Source organism: Bacillus rossius, chromosome 16 (assembly GCF_032445375.1).
Source record: "Bacillus rossius redtenbacheri isolate Brsri chromosome 16, Brsri_v3, whole genome shotgun sequence".
In the NCBI taxonomy this organism is placed as follows: Eukaryota; Metazoa; Arthropoda; class Insecta; order Phasmatodea; family Bacillidae; genus Bacillus; species Bacillus rossius.
Genome location: NC_086343.1, coordinates 5610004 through 5636088, shown reverse-complemented (window position 1 = coordinate 5636088; position 26085 = coordinate 5610004). Strand labels below are relative to the sequence as shown.

Here is a 26085-nt window from a genome sequence, read left to right as displayed (position 1 = left end):
TAGACAAGTAATTTTTTGTTTAAGTTACTTGTGTTCAGATTATTTATGTTTACTATTTTTTTTAAATTTAAGGCTATAGACCTACCCAGCGTGAAATTATTAAACCAATGGACTGAGCAATGAATTAATTATTTAAGCAATTAGATGAACTCTTTTTTTTTTTTTTTTTTTTTTTTTTTTTACAATTGTGCATGGAAGTACAAATTGTTTAATGTGACAAGCAGTTAAAAAAATATATACAATTATTTTCCGTGACTAGGTTTGAAGCACATCAAAACATTAGATATGTTCACAGGATCGCACACTTTCCTGATGCCCTACGATCACACATATACATAACTCCACTTTTCTTGCGTATTATTACATGTAATTATTCTAGCCACGATTATTGAAGTTTATACAAAGTATTCGAGGATAGTTCCACTGTCACAAAGTTTCATTTGGCACACCAATACGTTTGGTTCGTTTGCTGATATCGATGAAAGATAATACATATGAGTTTATGCATGGTTGCCACAGGACTATAAAACTGGGAAAAGTCAGCGAAACCACTACATATTTCTGGAATTTCTTCTTGTGCTAACAAAAGTGAAACTGAAAATATAGCTTCCTCCTCTACTTTCTGGATATGTTTAATATCACAAATTTGTTTGGTTGTCCTTTTTGTGAATTTCCAGGATTTTTTCTGTAAACACGTATTTTATGAAGGATAAAAAGTGTTGCAGGAGTATTGATAGTAATCATTTGCAAACACGTATTTTGATCTCATAGTGTGTTATTTTTTGACGCAATTTATTTGAAGGGTGTGTCATTAGTAAATAATTCAACATGAAATTTATTTAGAATAATACTGGATACTATTACCAGCTTCTGCGAATTGAGATGAAGTTAACAATGAGTTAGGGCTTACGTGTTAATAGGTATTAAACAAAATAAATGAAACGAATAACCAGACTGCATATGTTGTGATGCCATTGGGGAAAAACATGGCATCGGGAACCATTTAGAAATTAGAGAAACTTAAAAGAAAAACCGCAATGTGCTATGAAATGTGTGTCGTCGTAATCAGCAAATCTTCAAGGCCATCTATCAAGTGATTTCTCATGGAACTTGCTTTCAAAATCAGGTAACCTCAACTTATGAAATTGGCAACCTCCGGCGAACATGAAGTAAATAATTATAGTTATAATTTGTAACTTAAATTACATTATGAATTTGGTTTTACATGTTATTCTATTAAACGGGTCCTATTTCAGTATTTTTTTTTTCTTTTTTACATCACATTTTAGGATAGGTTAGCTAGAATATATAATTCATTACTGATCATTATAATAAATTCAAAAAAAATTTTTCATGTTGTTTACCTAGTGTTCACTATTTTAATATATTTTTAAACTAGTCAACCTATTCCAGATAATTATTCTATCACACTAATTTTAATATATAAAAGATAACCTAACCACTCATAGTGGTATAACACTGGTAAATAACTTGAATAATTGTAAATTGTGTTGGGCAGAAAAAAAAATAAAGTTATTCTGGAAATTATGCTTTCCTTCATAATCTATAATTAATTGTAATAGGGGGAGTTTTACTGAGTAAATAGACAAAGGTGCAGTTGAAATATTGTGTGGTTTCTTTTGAGAAGACAGGTTTTATTAAGTAATTAATATATTTTGGTATGCATATCCTTAAATATGAAAATGGGACATTTAAATTGCACATACAACCTTCTTTTCCTGTAGAAAAGTGTTACCATCTGAATTGTTAGTTTGTGAAAAGACGGAAATTTCTTAATTCAGATATGGAAAAGTTCGCAATTTATGGACTTCTAAGCTTGTAGCGAACAAGTAATGTTAAATTTTAATTTTGAATTTAATTTACACAACCTTTCATATTACGTCCACAAAAAGTACATAAATAGATTTTTCTCTTCCATTTAAAAAATAATTTTATTTTTTAATCTATGGCTGAAGACTGCAATTTTAAATCATTGTGAAGAGACAGACTGGTTGCGCGAATTCCCACCAGGTCGCCCATGTCCCAAAAGCACGAAAGACAACAGACAGAAATATTCTGCCACCGCCGCCGGTCCATCGTATTCCATAACAAAAATGTTTTAAGATTTGAATAATCTACACATATACCGGTACCCTAAAAATAGTACATGGATGGTCCCTTATTTTTGGAAAAGGTTTTTAATGTTCTATCCGTGATCTGCTGACCAAATTTCGTACATGCGCAGAGTTCACGTTTAAGGTGATTTTATTCAGACGGACCCGCATCGGGCGCTATTAACTCGTGTATATATATTCATTAGTCATAAGAAATAATTGCAAATTAAAAATGTAGACGAGAAAATTAGAATAAATCATTTAATACATGCGTCAGTGCTTCTATCTCTAGTTTTTTTTGCCGTGACAATTGTATCGATGTTTGCAAACATCCGCTAGTGTGCGTTGGGATCAGTTTCTACCTTTACCCAGGGTACCATTTATTAAAATGGCTGCCGATTTTTTCTCTGACGGGAGTAAAGTTGAGGCATTTTCTGGGATACGTTCTGCTAGTTAGGTTAACTTGTTTCCGAACAAGGTAGTGCTTATTCGCTATCTTACACGAACATCTAAGAATACCGCTTTAATACGATTCTCTTTGTTCCAGGAAATAGATGACGACAGCCCTCTGGTATTTCTACGCAGCAAATGGCTTAGCCTATAATTGCCTAACTGTTTTTGGAACGCAACAGTTCGGTCCATAAGGTGGCCAGCAGTGTATTAATCCATGTAAATTTCAATACCATTCACATAAACAACCACACGATAATATGCCTGCCCGAGTGTTTGCGTGATTCACTTGTTACCTTCATATATTAGCTGGCTACCCATGAATCAGTCTTAAGACCATCAAGTAATAGCTAAACACAAATTATTCTTTCACAGGAGAAACTATTTGTAACATTCAGTTACTATTATTAATAAGAAATTTCACGAAAGTATGTGCAATGCTGAAAAGAGCCTAATTCTTTAAATTAAAGTTTATAAACAAAATAAAAAGAAATGTCTTTGAAACAAAGATGGCGTCTTTCATTATATTTAAATTAAAAAACTAAAATCATCAAACCGTGTTCTTGATGAAATAAACAATAAACTGCATTTTCACTTATTTCATTCAAAATTTAACATTTAAAATACAACTCTATAAGTATTATTTTGACAACCGTGCTGACAACACAAGAATAGGTTTTTTTTTTGTAAGATTGAAGTGTTTTTGTTTGTCTCCAAATGTTGCTCCACTGGAAATAATGGACCAGTTTCTGTTACTCATTTTCGCATCTAAATCTCTATTGAATTGTTTTGTTTGAAAACGTGTAAATGAAAATGAGGATTTTTTAACTGTTTCGTTCTACTCTACTTAGTTTCACTTCATATTTGTTTTTACATTATAGTTATTTCCTTTATTTTGCTGTTAAATTTTCATGTTATGTTGGCTAACATTCTTTAGGTGTTTTCCCTCTAAATGGTGAAATGTCAAATATTGAGGCAGTGAATCATTTTCGATTTGAACGTTCAATGATAAGGATAATATTTACGTAGGAATTAAACTGCATGTTTTGATTTCAAATGGATACTTTTATGCAAGTAAGAAAGAATAAATATTTTGTGATAACATAGTTTAGAAGCTTTTTAAAACAACTTTTACATAAGCATTTTTAAAACTAATCTGCGGTATCCAATTTTACTGTTATTGCTATGTCTATAAGTTAATTCAACAATTTTTTTTTATTAGCAACGTTTAAATCAAGGTTTCTTGTGTATCTTCACATTGTTTTTTTTTATTTGGAAATAATATTTATTAAATTGTTTTGAATTACATGTGTTAATATAAAATAAGTCAATAGTATTGACCAAATTTTTTTATTTTGTTAAATTTGTGATTTTTGTCATTCTTATTGATGTGTATGGTAAATATGTACAGTCGCGGTAGATGCCAAAAAAAATGCTAAAAATCTGAAAATACTTTTATTCTGTGCCCTTTCACTTCCTCTTTTCAAATCAACCGGCGGAGGTAAGAAATTCCAAATACTTTAGGAGATATCGAATTTTTAAATTTCATCATATGTAGAGTCGCGGTAGATGCCAAAAAAAATGCTAAAAATCTGAAAATACTTTTATTCTGTGCTCTTTCACTTCCTCTTTACAAATCAACCGGCGGAGGTAAGAAATTCCAAATACTTTAGGAGATATCGAATTTTTTAATTTTCATCACAATACCTGCGTAGTATGCGGCGATCACCATTGTTTCTTGTCATAGATAATAAGGTTTCTTGTTTACAAGTATCATATTTCTTATTGGACAATTTTGTCACGTGACTGTTCCGTGATTGGCCAGTATTCAAACGAACCAATACTTGATTATTTATTCATTTATTGTTCAATACGATGTTTAATTAATCGGTCAACTTCTGCCGTGAACGACTACATCATTTCCTTATAGTAGCAAAGGAAATGTACCCGCCTCCAACTTAGGTGAGTTTTTAACGTTTCTAATTTTAAAGTATTATTTTTTTTATTTGGATATTGTTGCGCAAGTAATAAGTAAAAAAAAATTACATGAGTTGTTAATGTTTATCATTTGTCCGGGTTTTGTTAGGTCAGGTCAGTTACATTATAAATAATTTAAAACTAAAGAACCATTAAATTAAATTCACATTATTTTTAATGTCCGCTTAGTTTGAAAGTATTTATAATGTAACTGACCTGACCTAATCGACCATTTTATTTATTACGCATTCACTAACACACGTCAAAATAAAAAATGGCGACGTTCGAAGGGTTAAACGGATGTTGTATTGCTAAATTAAAAAATTCGATATCTCATAAAGTATTTGGAATTTCTTATCTCCGCCGGTTGATTTGAAAAGAGGAAGTGAAATAGCATAGAATAAAAGTATTTTCGGATTGTTAGCATTTTTTTCCGCATAAATACGCAGGTATTGTGATGAAAATTAAAAAATTCGATATCTCCGAAAGTAGTTGGAATTTCTTATCTCCGCCGGTTGATTTGAAAAGAGGAAGTGAAAGAGCACAGAATAAAAGTGTTTTCGGATTTTTAGCATTTTTTTTTTGGCATCTACCGCGACTGTACATATTTACCAATGATTATATATCCCAGAGCCTAAGTGCATGTGAAATCTACAGAATGTATTTAAAAAATAATTAATTTAATTTATTGCTGACTAAATTTGGTACCTACGATTGCTGTTTGGTTGACTTAAAACATTTTGATCAAAGACTGAAGTAAGTAGATGGATAATCACTTGTGAAAAGTCATCTCACACTTTAAAAGATCAAGATAACGTCGCGTGTCATTACCACCCCTATTTTTTTGTTGGGACAAGCCTGGGGTTATGTGAGTTTTGGGTGGGGAACATTTATTTCACTTTCATTCATGTGTCATTTTCTTAAAATAATTCAAATTCAGTTTTGGAAACTAGATTATAATCCACCCTACTTTATTCTATTTTATGATACCACCTATAAAACATCTAATCTTTATCAATTAAAATTCTTGGTTTTCAAATGATTTTAACTGTACTCTATTGGATGATACAACCATATTATGACCTAGTTTTATCCATTTTTTTCTTTCTTTAAGTCAGTTTTGCGAAATAGACTAGACCGGGTGGGTTTGTACTCTACATCTCGATACCAAAAAATGTTTACTGTAATTTTTTTATATTTTTCACTATTTAAATGCTAGTATTGTGAAACAATAAGACCCAGTGGGATTCTACTATACTTCACGATATCATGAAAATTTGATCTTGAAAATCCTGTTAAAAAAAAAACCTGAGTGGATAGAATTTTAGTTTTCATTACAATATCCATAACCTATATTATACCAAAATTAAATACGCCAAAAATACTGCGTCTACAGTACTCTGGCCAAAACCCACATTTCCTCCGCTTTCCATGAAAAAAAATGTAGTTATAGAAACATTTTAACCGATCTCTATTGCACAATACACACTTCTGTTTACACTGTATTAAAGTATTTTTAATGTAGCTAACCAAACGTAATCGACCGTGCTCACAATTGAACTCATGTTCTCCCAAACATATATACACAGAGACCAACACGGTAAAGCGAAAAATGGTGGCAGTCACATCAATGCACACACATTGCAATGTAAGTTATAAACTGTGATTTCTCGAAAACCGGTAGGAATTCATAAACACTGTTTTTAGGATGAATACAGGTACCTACATCTCTCATGTTTGAAAAAAAAAAAAAACATTTTCGTAATTTTATTATCACATCATGGAAAAGCAGCGCTGTAAGAATATTACTTAATTTTTTGTCCTGCAAGTAAATTAAAATATCCACATCTGTTTGCCTGTGTACATATGCAGTACATAAAGGAGGTTCATTGGTTGAGATAATTCTACATCAAAGCCAGTCCTTGATTAACTGATAAAAATTTTTTTTTCTATAGATGATGGATGATTAAATTATATCATTTGCTTCCATATTTTCTTTCCAAGTTAAATGGTACTTCATTCTAAATTTAAAGAAAATTAGTTTTGTCGCGTGTGTATTGTATATACCTACATAATTTATATATGTAATATGTGTAGGCCTAGTTTGTATGTGAATGTATGTATAGTTTAACCCAGTGGTTCCCAAACTGGGGGTCGCGACCCCTGGGGGGGTCGCGGATCGTTTCGAGAGGGGTCGCGAAAGGTTTCCAAAATAATTTTAAAAAGTCGAAAAATACTCTCGAATAGAGTAACGAAAGAAAAAATGAAGTTCTGCCTAAAACAAATTAATTTACTTTAAAAGTAAATAAATACTAATTTACCATTAAACTAATTACTAAACACGATTGTGGTGAATTAAAAATGAAATATCTTCTCAAACTTTCAATATATCTATTTATTAATTATAGATTAATACAAAATAAATCAGCTACATAATTCTTGGCTTCTGGGCCTGCGATGTATGTTAAATCGGCTACATTTATAAAGTTTTTAAATAAAAAAATAGCAAATATGTAAAAAAAAAAGGAACTGATGTGGCTTCAGTGCGACACATGTGCCTGCTTCTCGTTAACAAGTTTTTCTAGGTTTGGCTTAATTTTTGAGATACACAAAAAAAGATCATCTTCCACATCCAGCCGATTTCTCGCCTTGGTTTTTATATTAATCAGTGTTGAAAACCCCAGCTCGCAGAGGTAAGACGTTGCAAAGGGCATAATAATTCTGAGGGCTGCCGTAGTCAAACTCGGATATTCGGTTCTTCTATCCAGCCAGAACTTGTCCACGTCTTTGGTGCTGAAAGACAGCTGCAAAGTCTTGTCACAAGACAACTCAATAAGTTTGTCATGGATATGTGGGCTTAGGTCCGCTTGGTTAACAGAATGCTCGTTAAAAGGGTTCAGCACCCACCTCAAATCGGTATGTTCATCTTCGGGAATGTAGTCGATGATCTGCTCTCGTAGACCCGTCAAATGTGTAACAATCAATTTGGACAGCTCGCTGACGTCAGGAAAATCTTCATCGCGTTCATCAAGGGACGTAAGAAATTCGTGTGCCAATTCGAAGTTTTCTAAATTTTTTTTCTCAACCCTGGATGCCCACACTGCCAATTTTTTTACAAACGCATTCACTCTGTCTTGGGCAAAAATGATAGTTTTGTCTCTACCTTGCAAGGTAATATTCAGATCGTTAAGATGTTGAAATATGTCCGCCAAGTACGCAAGCTTTAATAGCCACTCCTTCTTGTCAAACAAACCAACAAAGTCTTTGTTTATAACTTGAAAAAATGCTTTAAGCTCAGTGCGCAGAGCGAACACTCGAGAGAACACCTTCCCACGTGACAACCACCTAACTTCTGTGTGCAGTAAGAGGCATTTGTATTCCGCCCCCATTTCTTCGCACAACTGTGAGAACAATCGACACTGTAATGGCCTGCTTTTTATAAAATTTACCGATTTAACGACATCGTTCAAAACTTCTTTCATTTCGATGGGCATGTTCTTTGAAGCTAATGCCTGACGATGTAGAAAGCAATGTACACAGACAGCCTTAGGCATAATAGCCATTAGAAGTTTCACGAAACCACTTTTTTTACCTGTCAGTGCTTTGGCACCATCACTACAGATCGAAACACACTTTTTCCAGTCAATGTTAAGGGAAGCGGTGGCAGAAATAAACAGTTTGTACATTTCCTCACCTGTTGCGTGGTCAGGCAAAGGTTTGCAAAATAATATGTCCTCCTCCACACCGTCATCATTTTCGTAGCGAACAAAACACATAAACTCTGTCAAATTAGATACATCCGTAGACTCGTCTACTTGAATAGAAAGAAATTCACTTTTCTGCAATTTTTCTTTCAACTGGTTCTTGCAGTCTTCAGCCATTTCAGTAATACGCCTCCCCACTGAATTATTTGACAATGGAACATTGGACAGTTTGCTAGCTGCCTCCGGACCAACCATTGTTGAAAGCATGTCTTGAGCGGCCGGTAGAATGAGATCTTCAGCAATCGTGTGTGGCTTGCCTTTCTTCGCTATTCGTAAAGCTACTTGATACGATGCTAGCAAAGCATTTTTACTCACATTATTGCTACTCAACTGAGACACCGAGTTTTTCTGACCGACTAGAACAGTTAATTTTCGCTCAAAAAAGTCCACTGGCTTGTCTTTCAAACTTGAATGTTTAGTTTCCAAGTGACGAATCATCTTGGATGGTTTCATACTCTCGGCGGATAACAACTCACTGCACACAACACATTGTGGCCGATTCCCGAGCACTGTAAATCCGTACTTAATATAACAGTCATTGTACTTTCTCATCTTAGCCTTTTTTGTTTCGTTCTTATCGTGAGAAACTGAAGGCCCCACACGTTTAACAAATTTATCCATGACAGAATAAACGCAAACAATATGTGACCGAACAAAACACTATTAACGCACCAAACGACAGTTCGCTCGAGCCACTGCACTCTCCAGTGCTTTGTTTATCTCCGTTTTCCATCACGGCTTTGTGTGCCATCTTTTGGGGACAGTTTGAACTACTTCTTCACATATTTCAGCTCCGATGGCTCGGTGACTAAAAAAATATTTGTTATACACATTTTATTATTTTTTTTTTAATTTATAAAAAAAATGTAGCACAATATTTATATGTTTTAATTTTATCACTGTACCAAAAATGTTTAAGGGGGTCGCAGCAAAAATTAGTATCCAAAAGGGGGTCGTGGAACCAAAAAGTTTGGGAACCACGGGTTTAACCCTTTGTTTTGTAGTGTTATTTCTATGATACCACTTTGAAAAAAAATGTTACTATTTTCAATGTTTCAGTGGTATTGCAGAAATACCTCGCGTGAGTAAGCCTTGTGCTGCTATCTGGCGATCCTGACAAGAACAAGCAACATTGGCTGCTTTTAATTTTTTTCCTTCCGCCACATCTGCTAAAAGTTACACAATAGATTCTAATTTATTTTTAATGTATTTCTGTGTGCCTCAAAGGGTTAAAGCCAGTTTAAGTCTTTGTGTCTGTTTGGCTAGTAGGTACTTTAAATCTGTATCTTTTGAAGCTTTTCCCCCTTCAGTAGCACGGTCACGCATTGATTGACTTTGAATTTTTTTTTTTTCGTCCAGAGATTTTTACGGAGAGCAGACTCGGTGCGGGGGAAGGAAAGCGCGGCCTGGACGAACGGGGGACGGACGCGCTGGCAGTTGATTTGGGAGGCGGTCGCCGAGGAGGTGGAGCCGGGCGGTCTCGAACACGCGGGGGCCGGCTGGGGCGAGGCCCGGGAGGGCTCGGAGAGCGGGACGAGCTCCGACCGGGACAGTCCCCGGGCGTGGGCCGCGGGCGGGCGGTTGAAGATGGGCGAGCAGATCCTGCTGGCCCACGAGGTGTGCGAGGTGGACTGCCACAAGGAGGAGGTGGGGAAGGTGGGTTGGGGCGGGACTGTGTCCCCTTGGTTCACTAGACCAGTGATGGCCCAGTGACCACGTCCGACCTGCATGTGCGCAAATACTACGATACATAGTTCATTTTCACGCAATCTTGATGTTCTTCAATGATGTTTGTTCACTGTGCATAACATATATACCCAGGGGCATGCACGTTTTTCGCGAAAAGATCTGAACACTCATTAGACTGCAGCAAGGTATACCCGCGCCTGTGGTTTCTTCCTCGTGATTGGCGGCCGTCTGGCGAGAGAAGTCGTTTGCCTTGTTTGACCGGGCCACTTGGGATGCGTTTGCTTCCACACTGTGATTGGTGCTGTTACAATTGATATGTACCTGGAAGAAATTCACCCAATCACGAAACACAGACGATGCTACAGTGTTTTAGCTTTCATCTAGTCCCGAAATCTTTACGCGAAATCGTCATGCCCCTAAATATAACATAAGCCTAAAGTATTGTAAAAAAAAAAAAAAAAATGCAATATCACATAATGTCTCTCTGGCCTCGGATTAGTTTCAGAAATGATATCTGGCCCTGGAAGAGCCAAATCTTTTTTTTTTTTTTTTTTTTTTTTTGTTAAATGTCTTAACACATTGTTCAAAGTCACTTTTATTTTAAAAGTTAAAATGTATGTACAATATGCTTTGGTTTCTCTTTATCATTACAGTTAATATTCTTTTCTTTCTTTTGTTCATGCAGTTGAACTGTAACAAGTCAATGATGAATGCTGACCAACTCCAAGGAATAATAGCATTTGATGCTAATGTGATTCAAGATTTGAGAGGGGAAATTTTGAATGAAGATCAAAATCAAGCCATTTGTCAAACTATTAGCAGTGTGGTACGTAACAAAATTTTCATAATTATAGTATGTTGTTCAAGTTTTAAATAACCTATAGTTTTTGACATTTTGTAACATTTTAACTGAACATACATTCATTAAAAAAAAAAAAAAATTATATATTTATTTCAAATTTTTTGTTTTAGTGATGGGAGGAATTTAATAAGATTCTATTTTGGTTAATTTTTTTAAATTCATGCACTAAAAGTATTGCAGTTGTGTTTTCAGGTTTTTTTTAACTTGAGAAATGATAAATAAAATGTAGTTTAAAAAAAAACTGGCACTGTAATTTTCCTTTCAAACCTTTCATAAATTCTGGACTTTGAAATTTTTTTTTGTTTCATTTAACAGAGTTTTCTGGAAGACTGTGGTAGTGTGACGCCTGATGAAATTGAAGCAGACACTAGCTTGGAAAAAAATAATCAAGATTTCCTCAACCATTTGTTGAAAAAGGTTTGGATTTTTTAGTTAATTTTATATTGGCTTAGGTTTCGTGGACTAAGTTAATATTTAAAAAAAAAAAAAATAGTGTCGTAAGTAATTATATTTGGTTATTTTTTCTGTTACAAACAAATGAGTGTATTTATTACATAACTGTTGTAGTGTTTTTTTTTACTTGGAATATTGCATTTATTGGTAGGCCTGTGCACAGCGGGACGTGATCATTCAGGTCTGCAAGGTCCTCGAACTGTGCAAATCGTCTACATTCAGCGCGTCTGAAGAGCGGGTAGAAAGTGAAAGATTTCTTCTGCTGGCTAGTGAGTGTTTTCCTGCCCAGATATTTATTATTGTTAGTTTTTTTCTTCTTCTTTTTGTACAGCCAGACTTTTTTTTTTTAGTGTTTATCTTTTCACATAATTGAAGGAATGATTTTTTTTTGTAAATTTATATGTTACGTTTAGTTTAAAGTGGAACTGTAATCAGTTATTTTTATTGCATACTGATTAACTCTTTAAAATTTACTAGTCTTGTTGAAAGAGAAAATAAAATTGGCTGCTTATCTGTTAATGCTATTTTGTCTGGAAACAAAAATGGGCTCTTGTTTAATTCTTCTACATCTACCTTTTTTTTTTTTTTTTTCCAGCATATATAATTCTTATGCGAACACCTGGGTTACAATCTTCAGCTGCGACGCACAGCATTTCACTTATTTGACGCTGCAACTTTTCCTACAGCTGGCAGTCGTACAGTTCTCATGTACTATTGGTTCCCGACTCGAGCAGCCTTCATTCGTTCCTCCGGCTCAGTTTCCGTATAAGTGGACTAAGGTGTCTCATTTACTAGAGGATTCCATGAGTATCGTAGATGGTAAGCTTCCTAAGTGTCTCCACAAGCCATCTCCATGCGTACCCTCACAAGCACTCTTCTTTCTTACCTGCACTAGCAAACATCCTGCTTACCATCACTAGCAAACATCCTGCTTACATTCACTAGCAAACTTCATGCTTTCTGTAGGAAACTTCATGCTTGCTTTCGTTAGCAAACTGCCTGCTTACGTTCACTAGCAAACTTCATGCTTACTTTCGGTAGCAAACTTCCTGCTTACTTTCTGTAGCAAACTTTCTGCTTACGTTCACTAGCAAACGTCATGCTTTCTGTAGGAAACTTCATGCTTACTTTCGTTAGCAAACTTCATGCTTACTTTCTGCAGCAAACTGCCTGCTTACGTTCACTAGCAAACTTCATGCTTACTTTCTGCAGCAACTCCTGGTTTACTTTTCATTAGCAATCACGCTGATTACTGAACACTAGCAAACTCTATGTATGCATTCCAGTTGTTCACAATGAGAGCGCAGACACGCTTGAGAGTTGACAGTTCTCTTGAGAGTATCAAGCAGGATCATGTCCACGCGAGAACTTTCCTTTGTGCGAGTTGAACTCTTGGAGAGTTCTGCCAGGTTTGCTCTCGAGATAACTGTATGATATTTCAGTACTGCTTGAATGTATGCAAATATTTTTATAAATTATGTTACAATATTTCTTAAAATCTAAGCTACTCAATCATTTCATTAATGCCGAGAGTATTAAAGAGGGTTGGTTAAAAACGTGCCAACATTTCCAGAAATGTTTGTGCAAGTTGCAGCCGTGGTTTGAATGCCAAAGTGTTGGCAGACCGATGCCTCTGCACATGAAAGGGGCGATGTTCTGTGACAGGTTTAGGTGCTCTTGCCGTATCACTTAGCCGTACAGTTAACTCTATGGATGTGTGTGGCCGGATTCCAGACCAGAGGCTGAAAGCAATTCTTAAGGAAGTTGATCACGCGAAGAGCGGTGGCCCTGATCGCAGGGAAAGTCTCAGCAGAGGAACGCTGACGCTGACGGACATTACCGTCCCGCTCAGAGGAGAGTTCGTAAACGCTGCTAAGACGGAAGCAGGTGAGGACCTCGCCTGTTGCTGGAATGAATAAAGTTTAAACATCTCGTCGTGTCCTCTGTCGCTCCGCCGTTCGTCCTCCTTGACTTTATTCCAGTCTTTCTGTAGCCGTTATTTTTATTTTTCAATAAATGAATTTAATCACAGCAAAAATGTTTATCTGTAATTAGTACATTTTTGCACTCTATTACAAACACATGAATTGGTGGCTCTCCAAGTGTCTACCTTTATTTTGTAAGCTACAATCAATGTATGGTAATTTTCTAATTTATTTCTTGATACTTTGTTGTAAAAAAAATGTTTGAATGTTTTAATTTTTTTTATTCAGTAATTTAATCCTAGTAAAACGTAACGTGAAAATGATCTAACTTTGGACAACGTTTATGATGTCACTTCCGGGGATGATTACGTATAAGCGTGTACTTAAGACCAACTACGACATTACAAGAGCTATGCATTTCTTGCTAAGGGAGAAAAAAATAGTAGCAGTCGAAATTGGCAGTGTGTAGAAAAATAATGTGTGTATGTTGGAAATGATTCTCTTGCAATGTAAATGGTGTGTGTGTGTGTGTGTGCGCGTGTGTGCGCGTGTGTGCGCGCGTGTGTGTGCGCGCGCGTGTGTGTGCGCGCGCGTGTGTGTGTGTGCGCGCGTGTGTGTGCGCGCGCGTGTGTGTGTGTGCGTGCGTGCGTGTGCGTGCGGGTGTGTGTGCGCGTGTGTGTGTGTGGGGGGGGGGGGGGTTGATGAAGGATGCGGGAAGTGATTGTTGCTCCCTGTTTTCTCGTAGTGAGCTTCTGGTTCGTGTGCCTGGCCTTCCACGGGGAGTCTGTCGTGCCGACGAGGGCCACTTGTGAACTGGGGACCGGCGCGCTGTACTTCTCTGGCCCGCTCTGCCTGTCGGACCTCGACGAACATTTCAAACTGGTCTTGAACATTTACAGTCTGCGTCTCAAGAAGGTCAAGCCGCAGTTCAAGAAGAAATACAAGGCACGTCAATTATTTTTTTTTTAATGTTTGTGTCCCGTGCAGTAAAAACCTTTAATTTTTAGTTGAGAATTTTTTTGTTTGTTTTTGCTAGGATAACTGCAGAAATGGGAAATTTGTGGATATAAAAATGGTTAAGAAATAGTTGAAAATATTTATAACTAGTTATTTGTAAGGTGCCTAAGGTGCCTGTTGAATAATGATGAATTATAAATTCAATTTTTTTTAATATAGTTCAAATGAAAATTATGTATGTGGCGAAGAGAAAAAAAAACTTGTATGGATCTCGTGGAAAAATATCTGGTCACATACTCGCACTGCACCGATGTGAAAGTTGACAGTTTTCGGATCAGAGGGTAGAAACACGGCATGCCAGCTCTGTGGCCAGTATCGGGATCAGACGCAGATGCTTCGTGCGTGGGTAGCGTGGAGGGCATTGCCGTTAGCGGTAGCAGTTTTCCGGGAATTCTCGTTTCCCTCGCTCGAATTCCCATCACTCGACATATTCTGCCACTGCTTCCTCTTGTCATTTCATATTTCATCCATCTTTCGTCACTTTTGTCAGTGAGATGTAAAACTCTTCATTCAATCATTAATTCACTCATTCATTCAAGCTGTTCTGTCTGTGGACTGTGCAGCTGGCAACATTGATCGCCAGCTTCGTCCATGTTGACTTTACCATAGGTGGGAATAACCAACCTTCCTTTTTTTTTTTAGTATCAAATACATGTCACCAGAAGGCTGTGAATTCGACAATTATTATTGACGATTAAAAAACATTTCCATTTTTATTTTTGTCATTGGAGGGTTGTACGATTGAAAGTTTTTATAGGAAGAAAGCAGGATGGTTAGTAGTAGAATACCTAATTTGTTTTTTTTTTTGTTCGTTTCAGATTAAGAAGTGCAAGTTGCTGTCCATCCGGGTGAAACAAAACGTGACCAAGAAAGTGAGTTTGCCTCCGTGTTACATTTCACACTGCTCGTCGTTCACACTGGTTGGCAGCCTGGAACTAGATGCAGCTAACATGAAGTGTCGCTCGTGGCAGCTCACCAAGGTTCGTGTGATTATTGTTATTTTTTTTTGACGTGTCAACGTCTAATAAATTGATAAATGCCGGCTGCACGCACAAAAAAATGTCCCGTTACATACATTGTCCCGTTACGCTCATTGTACGCTTGCGCCGCATCTATCTCTCTTCCACTCGATTGGAACATCCATTGATTTGACTTTTTCGAGGCACATTAAAGTTGTAACACTCCCATTCGTTTCCTAGTTTTCCTATCATCGTCCTATCCTTAACAGAATAACACAGATTGGAAGAAGTTAAATAGCAAACATGTATAAAAGTTATAGTTAAAATAATCTCTTCGTTAAAGTAATAAACATATTTGAATTAATGAGTGCAAATAAAAGTAAATTTATCAATTAAATTGTACATCACTCCTTCTTTGTATCCATACATAATAGTGATAATTCAATAAAAATGATTCAATTTTATTCATAAAAGTATGCAATCATTTCATCAATGTTTTGTTATGACGTCACGTTAAACTATCGTCTGTAAACCGATTTTACAGACAACCAATTTTTTTTTTAAGCAAAAGAAATTACTTGAGCTTAGTCAAGTGTTGAAAAATTGAGCTGTTTTGTTCTAAACTTCACTTGACCCTGAATAGACAGTTTAAGATGGTTAAGTATCGTGGAGCGAGGTGGCACAGTTTAGAAGATTCTGGACTTGCGTAACAGAGGACTCTTGAGTCGAATTACAGTTTTTGCCATCCTAATTGTCGGTTTTTACGTGCTTTCCTGAAATCACCCCAGGCGAGGGCTAGAATGTCTCTTCTCAGTTCCCTTCATCTTTGTAGTAATGTGTTATTGCCTTCGATGACCTCGTCTACGAGACATTAATAGATGTATATTTATATATCGAAAAGTGAAATACAACTCGCTGACTCATCACAAGCGCACGATGAACCTTTTTGAAAAACTAAACTGCATGTCAATTGTCTCTGGTCATTCAATAATCTTCCTCACTGAGATTTGATTCAGTGTACAGCAGGATGGCAACCATATTGCAATTCTTTGAAGGTGCTTAACTGAAAAGAGGTTTGCAACGTTTGCATGCTACAATTCAATCGTGCCTCAACATCTGTTCGCGATCAATTTAATCCTGTCATTACATTACCGCTGGAAAATTTACACAGCAGTGATTGGGAGAGGCCAACAACTTGAACTATGTTAAACAGATGTGCGCGGTCAAAACGTGGCAAACTAAGCCACGGCTCGCTACTTTGTCACTAGAAAATGCTGAAACTGTCAGCCTGGTCAGATCATGGCGCTAGGCATATTACCTGTGTGCCGCGGACTCCGCAGCAATGCTGGGAGGAACAGGTTGGCAAAGAGCAGTGGAAACGTTACACTGTTAAGCGCATGAAAAGAGGATTCACGAAGCGTTACGAAGTCAGTCAATGAGGATGATTATTTATGAATAGCTTGATATACCATAATGTTAGCTGGTTTTCACGGCCATTGTACGAAGTAGCTTGGCTTCTGGGTTGTAGCCGTGTCCTCGGCGAAATAATTCGCCGACGTTTCGGTCGACATTTGCAGTCGCCATCATCAGGGAGCAGTTTACCTACTGAGTAAGTAAGTTATTCGGTAGGTAACTCAGTAGGGTAACTGCTCCCTGGTGACGGCGACTGCAAATGTCGACCCGAAATGTCATGTGAATTATTTCGCCGAGGACACAGCCACAACCCGGAAGCCAAGCTGCTTCAGCTTGATGTGCCAGTTTGTCGCCACGTGAATGCTTTATTACGTGACGGGTGTGCAGTGGCGTAGCCAGGATTTGTGTATGGGGGGGGTGTGGTGTTAAGAAGCATGCACTCCCCCCCCCCTCCCAAACCTTATTAAAGCCGTGGGTTGCGAGGGGGGTCCTCCGCCCGGGAAAAATTTGGATTTTAAGGTGTAAAATAGTGTGCTCTTTTAGCAATTTTTCGATAATTAAATTTAAATATATTGTATTGGTAAAAAATTGTATTAATTTTAATATGAAATTTGTTTGAGTGATGAATAAGAAATTAATTAAAGGTTTGGTGCGGAAGGGGGGGGGGGGGGGTTTGAACCCTTATGACCACCCCCCTGGCTACGCCCCTGACGGTGTGGAGCTGTGGAAAGTCTGGATGCTGCCGGGGAGAGTGGCGCGTGGTCGTGAACGGAGTAGGTTTGAGCGACTGACTCTCGTGCGTTGTGTCCAGGTGACTGACGCCTCGCCGCTGGCGGGCACGGCCCACGTCAGGACGGAGCCGGCGCTCCGCTCCGTCGAGGCGTCCCGGTCGGGCCCGCTGTCCGTGCTGGAGGAGGCGGCCGGCGGGACGAGGCTGTGGCAGCACCGCTGGTGCCGCCTGCGGGGGTGGCTCTTCTGCTTCTGGGGCTACCCCTCGGAGAAGCACCTCGGCAAGGTGGCACACCTCCCGGCGGGCCTCCGAGCTTGTCCTGCCCTTTTAATGTCACTGCATTGCGGTTAAGGGGCCCGCCTCGTCAGGGGTGCATGTGTGTTAGTGAGGCGGGATGATAAGCGCGACGCTCGATGGTATTTCTAGCGCGGTATCGCCTCTAAGCTCAAGGCTCTGGACTGGCACGCAGTCTTCTCGTCATCAATTGATAACTGTGAAATTTGTGCGGTGACCGTATTTTTATATTACGGGGAAATGAAGATGAAGGTGTAATGCAAGTCCCTTAAGTGCTTTCAAGAATCTGTACCACTTGTTTTACACCTAAAAATTACTCTGAAAACAGTGTTTCAGCCATTTTAACTCTTCTAGAAATACAGTTTAAAAACATGATCCAAAATTAAAAGTACTTTTCGGTCCTCAGCGAACTCTTAAATGCTTTTCGTAAACATACCCCACTCGGCTATCTCGAGTAGTTTTGAAATCGCGTTGTTTTTCCTGAAGCTCTGCACACCGCGTGTGTGCCCGGGTAGGCGGGCCCCTTAAGAGTTGCACGTAGGAGCAACACCGTATGTTTGAGATGCATTTTATATTGCAAATATAGGGGGTCTGCGAATATAAAAAAAATTAAGATATTTGTGAATAACTTGACATTTGATCCAATATTTCAAATTGAACATTTTTTGAATTATTTTTTATTTATAGATACATCATATGGGACTCATCCACAAAATGTTAATTGAAAAAAATTCAACATACATGAGGCTAAGATGATTTATATATGTATAGCCAAAATCTTGTGGCACATCTACAGAGGGTTCATGCCACATTAGTGGCCGCCATGGTGTGGTTGGGATACATTTTGTTAAGCCCATAATGTGAAAGAAAAAAAATGATAAATTAGATTTTTGGAAACTTGTGTTGAACGAGTTGGAGCCTCTGGTGTTGCAGCCGCCGCTGGGGCGAGTGGACCTGCGTCTATGCGTGGGCGAGGTGGGGCCCGCCCCCAGGGAGCTCTGCTCCCGGCCGCACGCCTTCCTCGTGGAGACGCGCCCCGGCACGCCAGCGTCGAGGCCGTCCGGGGGACAGAGGTGGGGCGTCGCCTGGTCCTGCCTTCGAGCGCTTCGCAGTAGGGATGGGCCGGTTCCCAGGGCCGGCGCGTCCGTACAGGCGAACTAGGCAACAGCCCGGGGCGCCAAGTAGCTGGGGGCGGCGCAGCACGACACACAACAGCTCATACAATATGTTTAACGATTTTTGAAACTAGATGAAAATGGATTTTTGTAACAGTTTGGAATGTATTATATTGATATAAGTAATTATTTAAAGTCCACGGTGACCTTTTTATGATTTGTAATAAGTAGAAAAGTAAAAAAAACACAAGCCTGCTTACATTTGATTGTTGACAAAATCTTAGGCTTATGTGATGTATTTTGAGGCAAGGAAATTTATTTTGGTGTGTCCGAGGGAGGGTGGCGGGGGGGGGGGGCATTAAGTTTTTTCGCCTAGGGCGCAATTTACCTAGCACCGGCCCTGCCAGTTCCTCAAGTACCGTCAGATCTTCAACATCCCAAAATATAAATATAATATCTTTGAAAGATTTGTGCAACGGGAATGCATGACATGATGTAAGCTTTTGGACATACGCACGCTATTGCTATGCACATGTATGTCTTGTGCTGTCATCATTTGTGGTTTTTTTTTTTTTTTTTTTTTCATTCTCTTCAGTTTTTGAAAGCTATTGTGTTTGTTTCGTCTTTTCGTTTTGTCGTGTTTTTGTCTCGTTTCAACTGTTGTGCTGAATTTTTTTTTGGTTCAATATTTTTTTTGCTGTATCATTAGTGGGTTTTTTTTGGTCTGTTAGTCCATTTTCCTTTGTTTTTCTTTGTTTGTTGACCATATTCCTGTTATGGAATATTATGTGGTGTTTATATCCTGTTGACAACAGCAATTTTTTTGCTTAATTTGTGTTTTTGTCTTTTGTGTTTTTTATAGTTTTCTTCTACAGACATACATGTGCTTAGCAATGGCGTATGTACAAAAGCTTACATCAAGTCATTCCAAAATATTTTATATTCGGGAAAAAAAAAAAAAATTGAGAAAAATTTAGGAAGGGATAATTCAGTAATTCAAACCCTAGCACTCGTGTAGTTGACAAGGAGTAAATTATTTATCCCTATAGAAGCCATCAAAGAAATGTTTGTATCTTCCTCTAGCTACAGTGCTCAGGGAATGTGTGTTTAAAACTTGAGGGAACATTGTTTGGCACAAAAAGAAATTGTGTCCTTAAATATGTAAATATCCTTTTTTTTTTTAATTTAAAAAAATAGTATGACGTGAATGTTCCTTCAAGATTTTAATTTCTGTGTTTATGCTCACGCATAGTTTTATTCCTGACACCTGAGATTTATATTTGGATTATATTCATTCTGTTAAGAATTGGATTCTAGATCCAGGTTTGAGAGGGGAAAAAAAGTTAATTCGACCCATCACTAATGTTTAATAAAAAAACTATTCAAATCCTGATTGAAGGCTTTAGTGCCCAGAGTTATAATTTGTGAGAGTCTTGACTACTGGAGCGGTCATGGTGGTAGCGTGGTCAGAGAGCTCAACTCTCATCAAAGGGAGCCGGGTTCGATTCCCAGTTGGAGTAGGAAATGTTTTGCAGGGGGTTAGTGTGGCAGAATTCTCGGTGAGCCGGCGGTATTTCTCGAGGTTTTCCTGTAATTCCTCCCCCTTTTCTTCCCTTCACATTCCGTGCTATCAATGCTCCTTTCTGAACCCATAGCCCCTCATTTGTCTATAATAACCCTGATGCAGTGGCGGATCCAAGGGGGGGCACCAGGGGCAAGTGCCCCCCCCCCCCCCCCCATAAACCAGTTGTCTGCTACATTAATATTGCCGACAAAAATGATTGTTTCTAAACCAATAAAATATTTTAATATAATTAATGAATTTCTTGTAGAATCATAAAATCTGGTGGTTGGATGTTATGTGTAGTGTGTGAGTAGATTAAATACAAATTTAGTAATTTTAAGACATTTTTTCTCTGGCTATTCTGAAATCCTAGAGTTCCCCCCTCCGAGGTGAACCTCTGGATCCGCCACTGCCCTGATGTAAGCTGACTTCAAGCCATAATTGGTTTAGTAATGTCCTCTGTGTCAGTGATTGCTAGTGTGGTAAGGTGTCTGTAGTGCCTAATTGGTAGTACGTAAGTTACTTCCCCATCTTCTTGTTTGTCATCTCATTCCAGCTGTTGCTGTAAATCAAGTTACAGTAGAGTCCCGATTATCCGAGGTGATGACTTGCAAAGGGTACATGTATAACCGAAAAACACAGTTAAAGCAATGTTAAAAAACTAACCGATTAAAAATTTTTCATCCCGAATATCTAGACACACTGTAACACCCGTCCCTCGAAGTAACACGATAATTCATTCCAGTAAAACAGAGCACTAATCAAAACAGCGCTAGTCAAACACGTTTTTTTTTGTAAGAGATAATTTATTTTCCAATCATGTAAGTTTGCTTGTTGAACACCATCTTAATCAAGACACTACTCCCGTTAAAATTAATTTACAGTACTTATATATGTCTGAATTCAATTGCTTTTAAGTACATTTAAATGAATGTTTAAATAACATTTTGAAATTAAATAACCTAAAATGTGTGTCTGTTTTGCAGGCACATTTTTGCAGCAGACTCCAAAAGACAACTGGAAGAATGGTGTGAGTTGCTAAACAGAGTCGTGGCCAGCTTACGTCTCTGGAATGCTTTAGAGGCCTAAAAACACCAATACAAGTCTGATCTCTCAATACCAAAGAAGTGAATCACCATGAATTATATTTTTTACGTTATGTATGTCAGTTTTAACATTCGTTTTATTTTTATAGTATACTAATTTATTACAGTTTTAACATTTTTAATCAACAAAGTATAATAAATAGTTGTTTTGCATTTTTATTTCTTATTTTATTGTAGATAATTCATTTGTAATCTTCTGATGGTTTGTAGGTACATTGTTATATCGCGCATCAGTACCTGCGAATGTGGTATCAAGAATATGACATGCTAATGTCTATTTGTGGACTATACATTTACAGTATAGAAAAGGTGTAGCGAAGCCAATTAAGTAATTCTGTAACATGTATAAAAATACGTATGAATGTTGACTGGGATAACAGATAAATGGTGTTAGCATATGTACCAAAAAAAAAATTGTTTTGACAAGTAATGAGATATTTAGTTGCATTAAAATGGTTTATTAAGTGCAACATTTTGACAGTTCTCAAAGCAGCTACAAAGTTGTTTTCCATAGTTGGGACTTGTGGTAAACTTTTCAGAAATGTTCCAAACTCTTGATTTTCAGCATGAAATTTTTACGAAAAAATTTCAAACAAACAGTTACTTGCAAGAAGTTTGTCGTAAATATAATTAAAAAGTTCAGATTATAAGACTTTTCTTATATGTTATATGTAACTTATTTTCATTCAAAAGTTCAGTCTGTAAGTTACATGAGTAACCATAAGTTACTGGAGCAAATGAAAACAACATAACGATGGCTTAGAATGAAAACCTCGTATCTCAATTTTTGGACGAAAATACGTTTTTTATGTTTTTGGCTGGAAAACCTCGTATCTCACAAAATGTTTGGCTGAAAGAAATAAAATGTGCATCCTACTGCTTTCTATCGGGAAAAAAAGAAACCACGTATATGAGTAGCACTCCACATTGTAGAGAAAACCTTGTATGTTCAGTATGAGATACAAGGTTTTCATTCTAAGCCATCGATAAATGTTTTTGACCTGAGACTTTTGCTGTCCTAGGCTCTTTGTCAGCAAGAATAATTAATATATATTTTTTTAAAGAATTGAGAAAATTATTTTTTCCCTTCAAACTTGTGCTCTAAATATGCATTTGAATCATCATATAAAAGTAAATAAAAAAATAACAGGAAGGGGAATATTTAAATTCCAAGTTTATTTATTCTAATTAAGATTTAAAACCAATTTCAAACACCAATAAGTGTCGTGTTTCGTAACTATGTCACGCTACTGGCCGGTATTAGAGGATCGTTGACCAATTAGCAGCATGAAGCAAGATTTGAGGTGGGACGTTATGCAGAGGCAGTATTATTATGCTTTGCCTATGAATAAGTTTCTTGATCAAGGCATCTACATTATGGAAAGTCAGAAAAGCTGTAATCGGTCAGGGAATTTACTTGAAATCTTGTAAAAGTCCTGAAAACTCCCCAGTGATAGTAATTTGGGGGTGAAATATCATGCTTTATTCTGCCAAGTCATAAAAACTACAAAATGGCATATGTGAGGTTCAGTTTGAAATAAAGAAAGAGGAGCAAAGACTATGTTCAGCCTTGGAGGTGGTTTAGGCTGTATATGTAAATCATTAAAAATATTTGCCAGGGAAATTTGAAATATTGTCCAGGGAAAACTAGAGAAATGCTAAATTTTAGTTCGGAAAATTTTAGACAATTCTTTGGGAATCCCTGTTGATGCATCCGATACTTCAACTTACATGGTCTGTCTGTTCAAGAGTTTTTGTGTAGGCCACTTAGGGATATGCGAGAAAAGTAAATGCAGATATGCTGTCAGTTTTTGCAAATACTGTTTACAGATTTTCATTGTAACCTAAAGTGAAGGGTTGGGCCTGTTATTTGCTCGTGACCCTGAAAAAATATCTAGCAGTGAGGCAAGCCTTCATGCATGTCTATTTACGTTAATTTACTGTAACACTGATAACCTTAATGTAGTTTTCTGGCAGCACAGAATTTTGTCCCAGTCAGCCAGAATAACTGTGCTTGCGTTTTACCTAGGAGCTATGAACCATTTGCTCTGCACACAGTATCGGCACCAACACTATTAGTTCGGTTGCATTACCTCTTTCATTTATTTAGTACTCGTCGATACCAAAGCACTTGAAGCTGATGTGCTGATGCATCTTTAACTTGAATGCGCCGTGTTTGCCCGACAAAACGTGAACATTTGTAATGTTGGTAGTGTCCTGGGATAACCTGTGAGAGGGGCAGTGTGAATTAGATAAAAATTTGCTCCATGGTGCAATAGCACGGCAAGGAGCCCGCACGAAAATCGGGGGGCTTTGGTCGAGTCGGACGAAAGTCGCGGCGGAAACGGAACGCTCCGTGCTGGTTCCCCGTCAAAATCTGGTCTGGTTCTTGTTGAAGTCGATGCTCGTCAGGCTGCTGTGCCGCCGTGACGTCGGCAGCGGCGGCTGCAGAGACGCGTCGCTCGCAAACAGGTTGTCTATGGCGTACTGGGACAGGCCCCGGGTCTCGGGCAGCGCGAAGAAGACGAACGCCAGCCCCACGAGGCACATGGCGCAGTAGAGCCACATGGTGCCAGAGAGGTGCACGCTGCGGTCCAGGTCGACGAACGTCTTGGTGACGACGAAGGCGCCGAGCCAGCTGCCGGCGCTGGTGACGGAGCTGGTGAGGTTGCGGTGGCGCTGGGGGACCAGCTCCCCGATGAGGATCCCCGAGACGGGGCCCAGCCCCGCCGAGTTGCACACGATGTAGACCAGGATGGCGGCCAGCGGGACCCAGCCGAGCGCCGAGCCGCGCGCGCAGTCCGACTCGTCGTAGAAGTAGAAGAACGAGCCGAGTCCCGCGAGGGATACGCCCATCACCAGCTGCGTGACAGGCGGAGACGTGTCTTCAAGAGGAATACAGAATACAGAATTGTCGTGCAAGAACAAGAGCAGCAGCGTTCTTATATTGGACTTTTGTTCTCTACTGCCTGAAAGTTTTAAGTTGGTGCCTGAAAATTTTCTACAATTTTAATTTAAGAGCGATTGATAGAAAAGTAAGTCACAATCTTGTATTGAAATGTATATACTTGGTTCTAAATTCTTTTATGTGAAACATAATAAAAATCATACCAAAATATCTGTGTACTAGGGCAACAATTTGGACTGACAAAACCTTCAATGACAATTCATCTTATGACGACCTAACTATTAACTTCAAGAAATTCTCAAGTGCGGTGTCATTTATTCGAACGTCTCGCAGGTGAGGCAGTGCTAACCAATCAAAACCAGTGATTACTGACTTTTTTCCAATTGTTAAAAGCGACTGCTGTAGAGATGCTTAACGGTAAACCAATGGCACTACATCTTTACAAACCCCTTAACACTTTTTCATTTCCAGAGATAACATTTAAATATTTTAATTTTAATGACCTTTTTTATTTTTTTTATTCTATGTAAGTAATAGTAATAATCTTAAGCTCTAACTATAATACATATTGATATAAAACTTTATGAGTTACAAGTACATAGCTTACATGATTGTCAAACTAATATAATTATACAAGATAATTATTGTTAACTTTAAGTTAAAATTTTGCGGGATTATAATTTATATGTATTAAATTTTGTGGGTATAAATAATTTCTATTTTTAAAATGAATTGCACACACATGAAAGTTGAAACCCTTCAAAGATCATGTTCAAATTCATAGTAGGTTAGGATTGTAATTTTATGCAGTGCTGAATACCAACCCAGCTGCCTAAGCATAATTTCTCTGGTATCAAATGGCAATTAAAAGAATATTTAAAGTCATAGTACAATATTTAATAGATGTTATACAGAATTAAGAACAAAGGCTACATTTAACGGCATGAAATTAAAGAGGGAACTCGAAAATATTTATAACATATTTTAAAATTATACTTAATTTTTTTTTTCATACTCTTAAGAGTTGTGTTAACTAGAATATAGGCTGCACCATGACCTGCACATTAAAAAACTAATTATACACTGAATTATTAAGCTATAAATTGTCCACTTCAATTAATGAATAGACTGAAAGGAAGCTGCAAAAATTTTGCTGTTCCGTAAGATGTGACTTTTTTTGATAATGTTTTACACTTTTTCACTGCAAATATTTAAAAGAAATATCAAAAAGTTTAGACCAATAATTTATATTTACACATCAAATATGTTGCTTAAATAATGTTGAAAACTAAATGCAATATATATAAATAGTTTGGGCTTCATTTTTACTAGTTTGGTTATCCTTCCGGAAGTATAAATTAATGGCCTCAACTATAATAAAACGGCCATAAATACATAAACTAACAATTTTGTTATGTAGATAATTTTGTTACAACTTATATTTGTTTGAAGTTCAAGTGCTACTTAGTAGAGAATACAATTTTTATTTTAAAACAATATTTTGAGTAAGTAATATAAAATTGTTCCCACTATGCAAAAACTGTACATCAGCCTATGTTTTGGGTCTGTAACCAATATGGCACAATCAGCTGAAGGTAAATAATGGCTGTAAACACACAAACCCTGTTTGCCGACCTCCGTAGTGTAATTAGATGCACATCGGCTAACGGTGCAAAGACTCGTGGGTTCGAGTCCCACATTAGACATTGTTGTCAAATTTACATGCAGATATTTGATTGCGAACG

General features: G+C 37.6%; 2 protein-coding genes across 3 annotated transcripts in view; one reads left to right on the top strand and one right to left on the bottom strand.

The window, feature by feature from the left end:
* The first annotated feature begins 3452 nt into the window (after positions 1-3452).
* Positions 3453-21589, top strand: LOC134539793 (anillin-like). 2 transcript variants are annotated; one of them, XM_063382061.1, is made up of 11 exons: positions 3453-3638; positions 9665-9922; positions 10680-10820; positions 11172-11273; positions 11461-11578; positions 13044-13196; positions 13980-14179; positions 15070-15231; positions 17435-17638; positions 18581-18720; positions 21313-21589. In XM_063382061.1, the coding sequence occupies exons 1-11, from the start codon at positions 3621-3623 to the stop codon at positions 21413-21415; spliced, it is 1599 nt and encodes a 532-aa protein (XP_063238131.1). In that variant the 5' UTR covers positions 3453-3620; the 3' UTR covers positions 21416-21589. The 2 variants fall into 2 exon arrangements, with proteins under 2 accessions (XP_063238131.1, XP_063238130.1); XM_063382060.1 differs by having other exon boundaries at positions 9665-9961.
* A 285-nt stretch (positions 21590-21874) lies between these two features.
* LOC134539794 (facilitated trehalose transporter Tret1-like) overlaps positions 21875-26085 on the bottom strand; it is a 41865-nt gene continuing 37654 nt past the window's right edge. Inside the window, exon 6 of the mRNA XM_063382062.1 lies at positions 21875-24294. Coding sequence (XP_063238132.1) covers positions 23803-24294 — 492 coding nt within the window. The 3' untranslated portion in view covers positions 21875-23802. The remainder of the gene's footprint in view (positions 24295-26085) is intronic.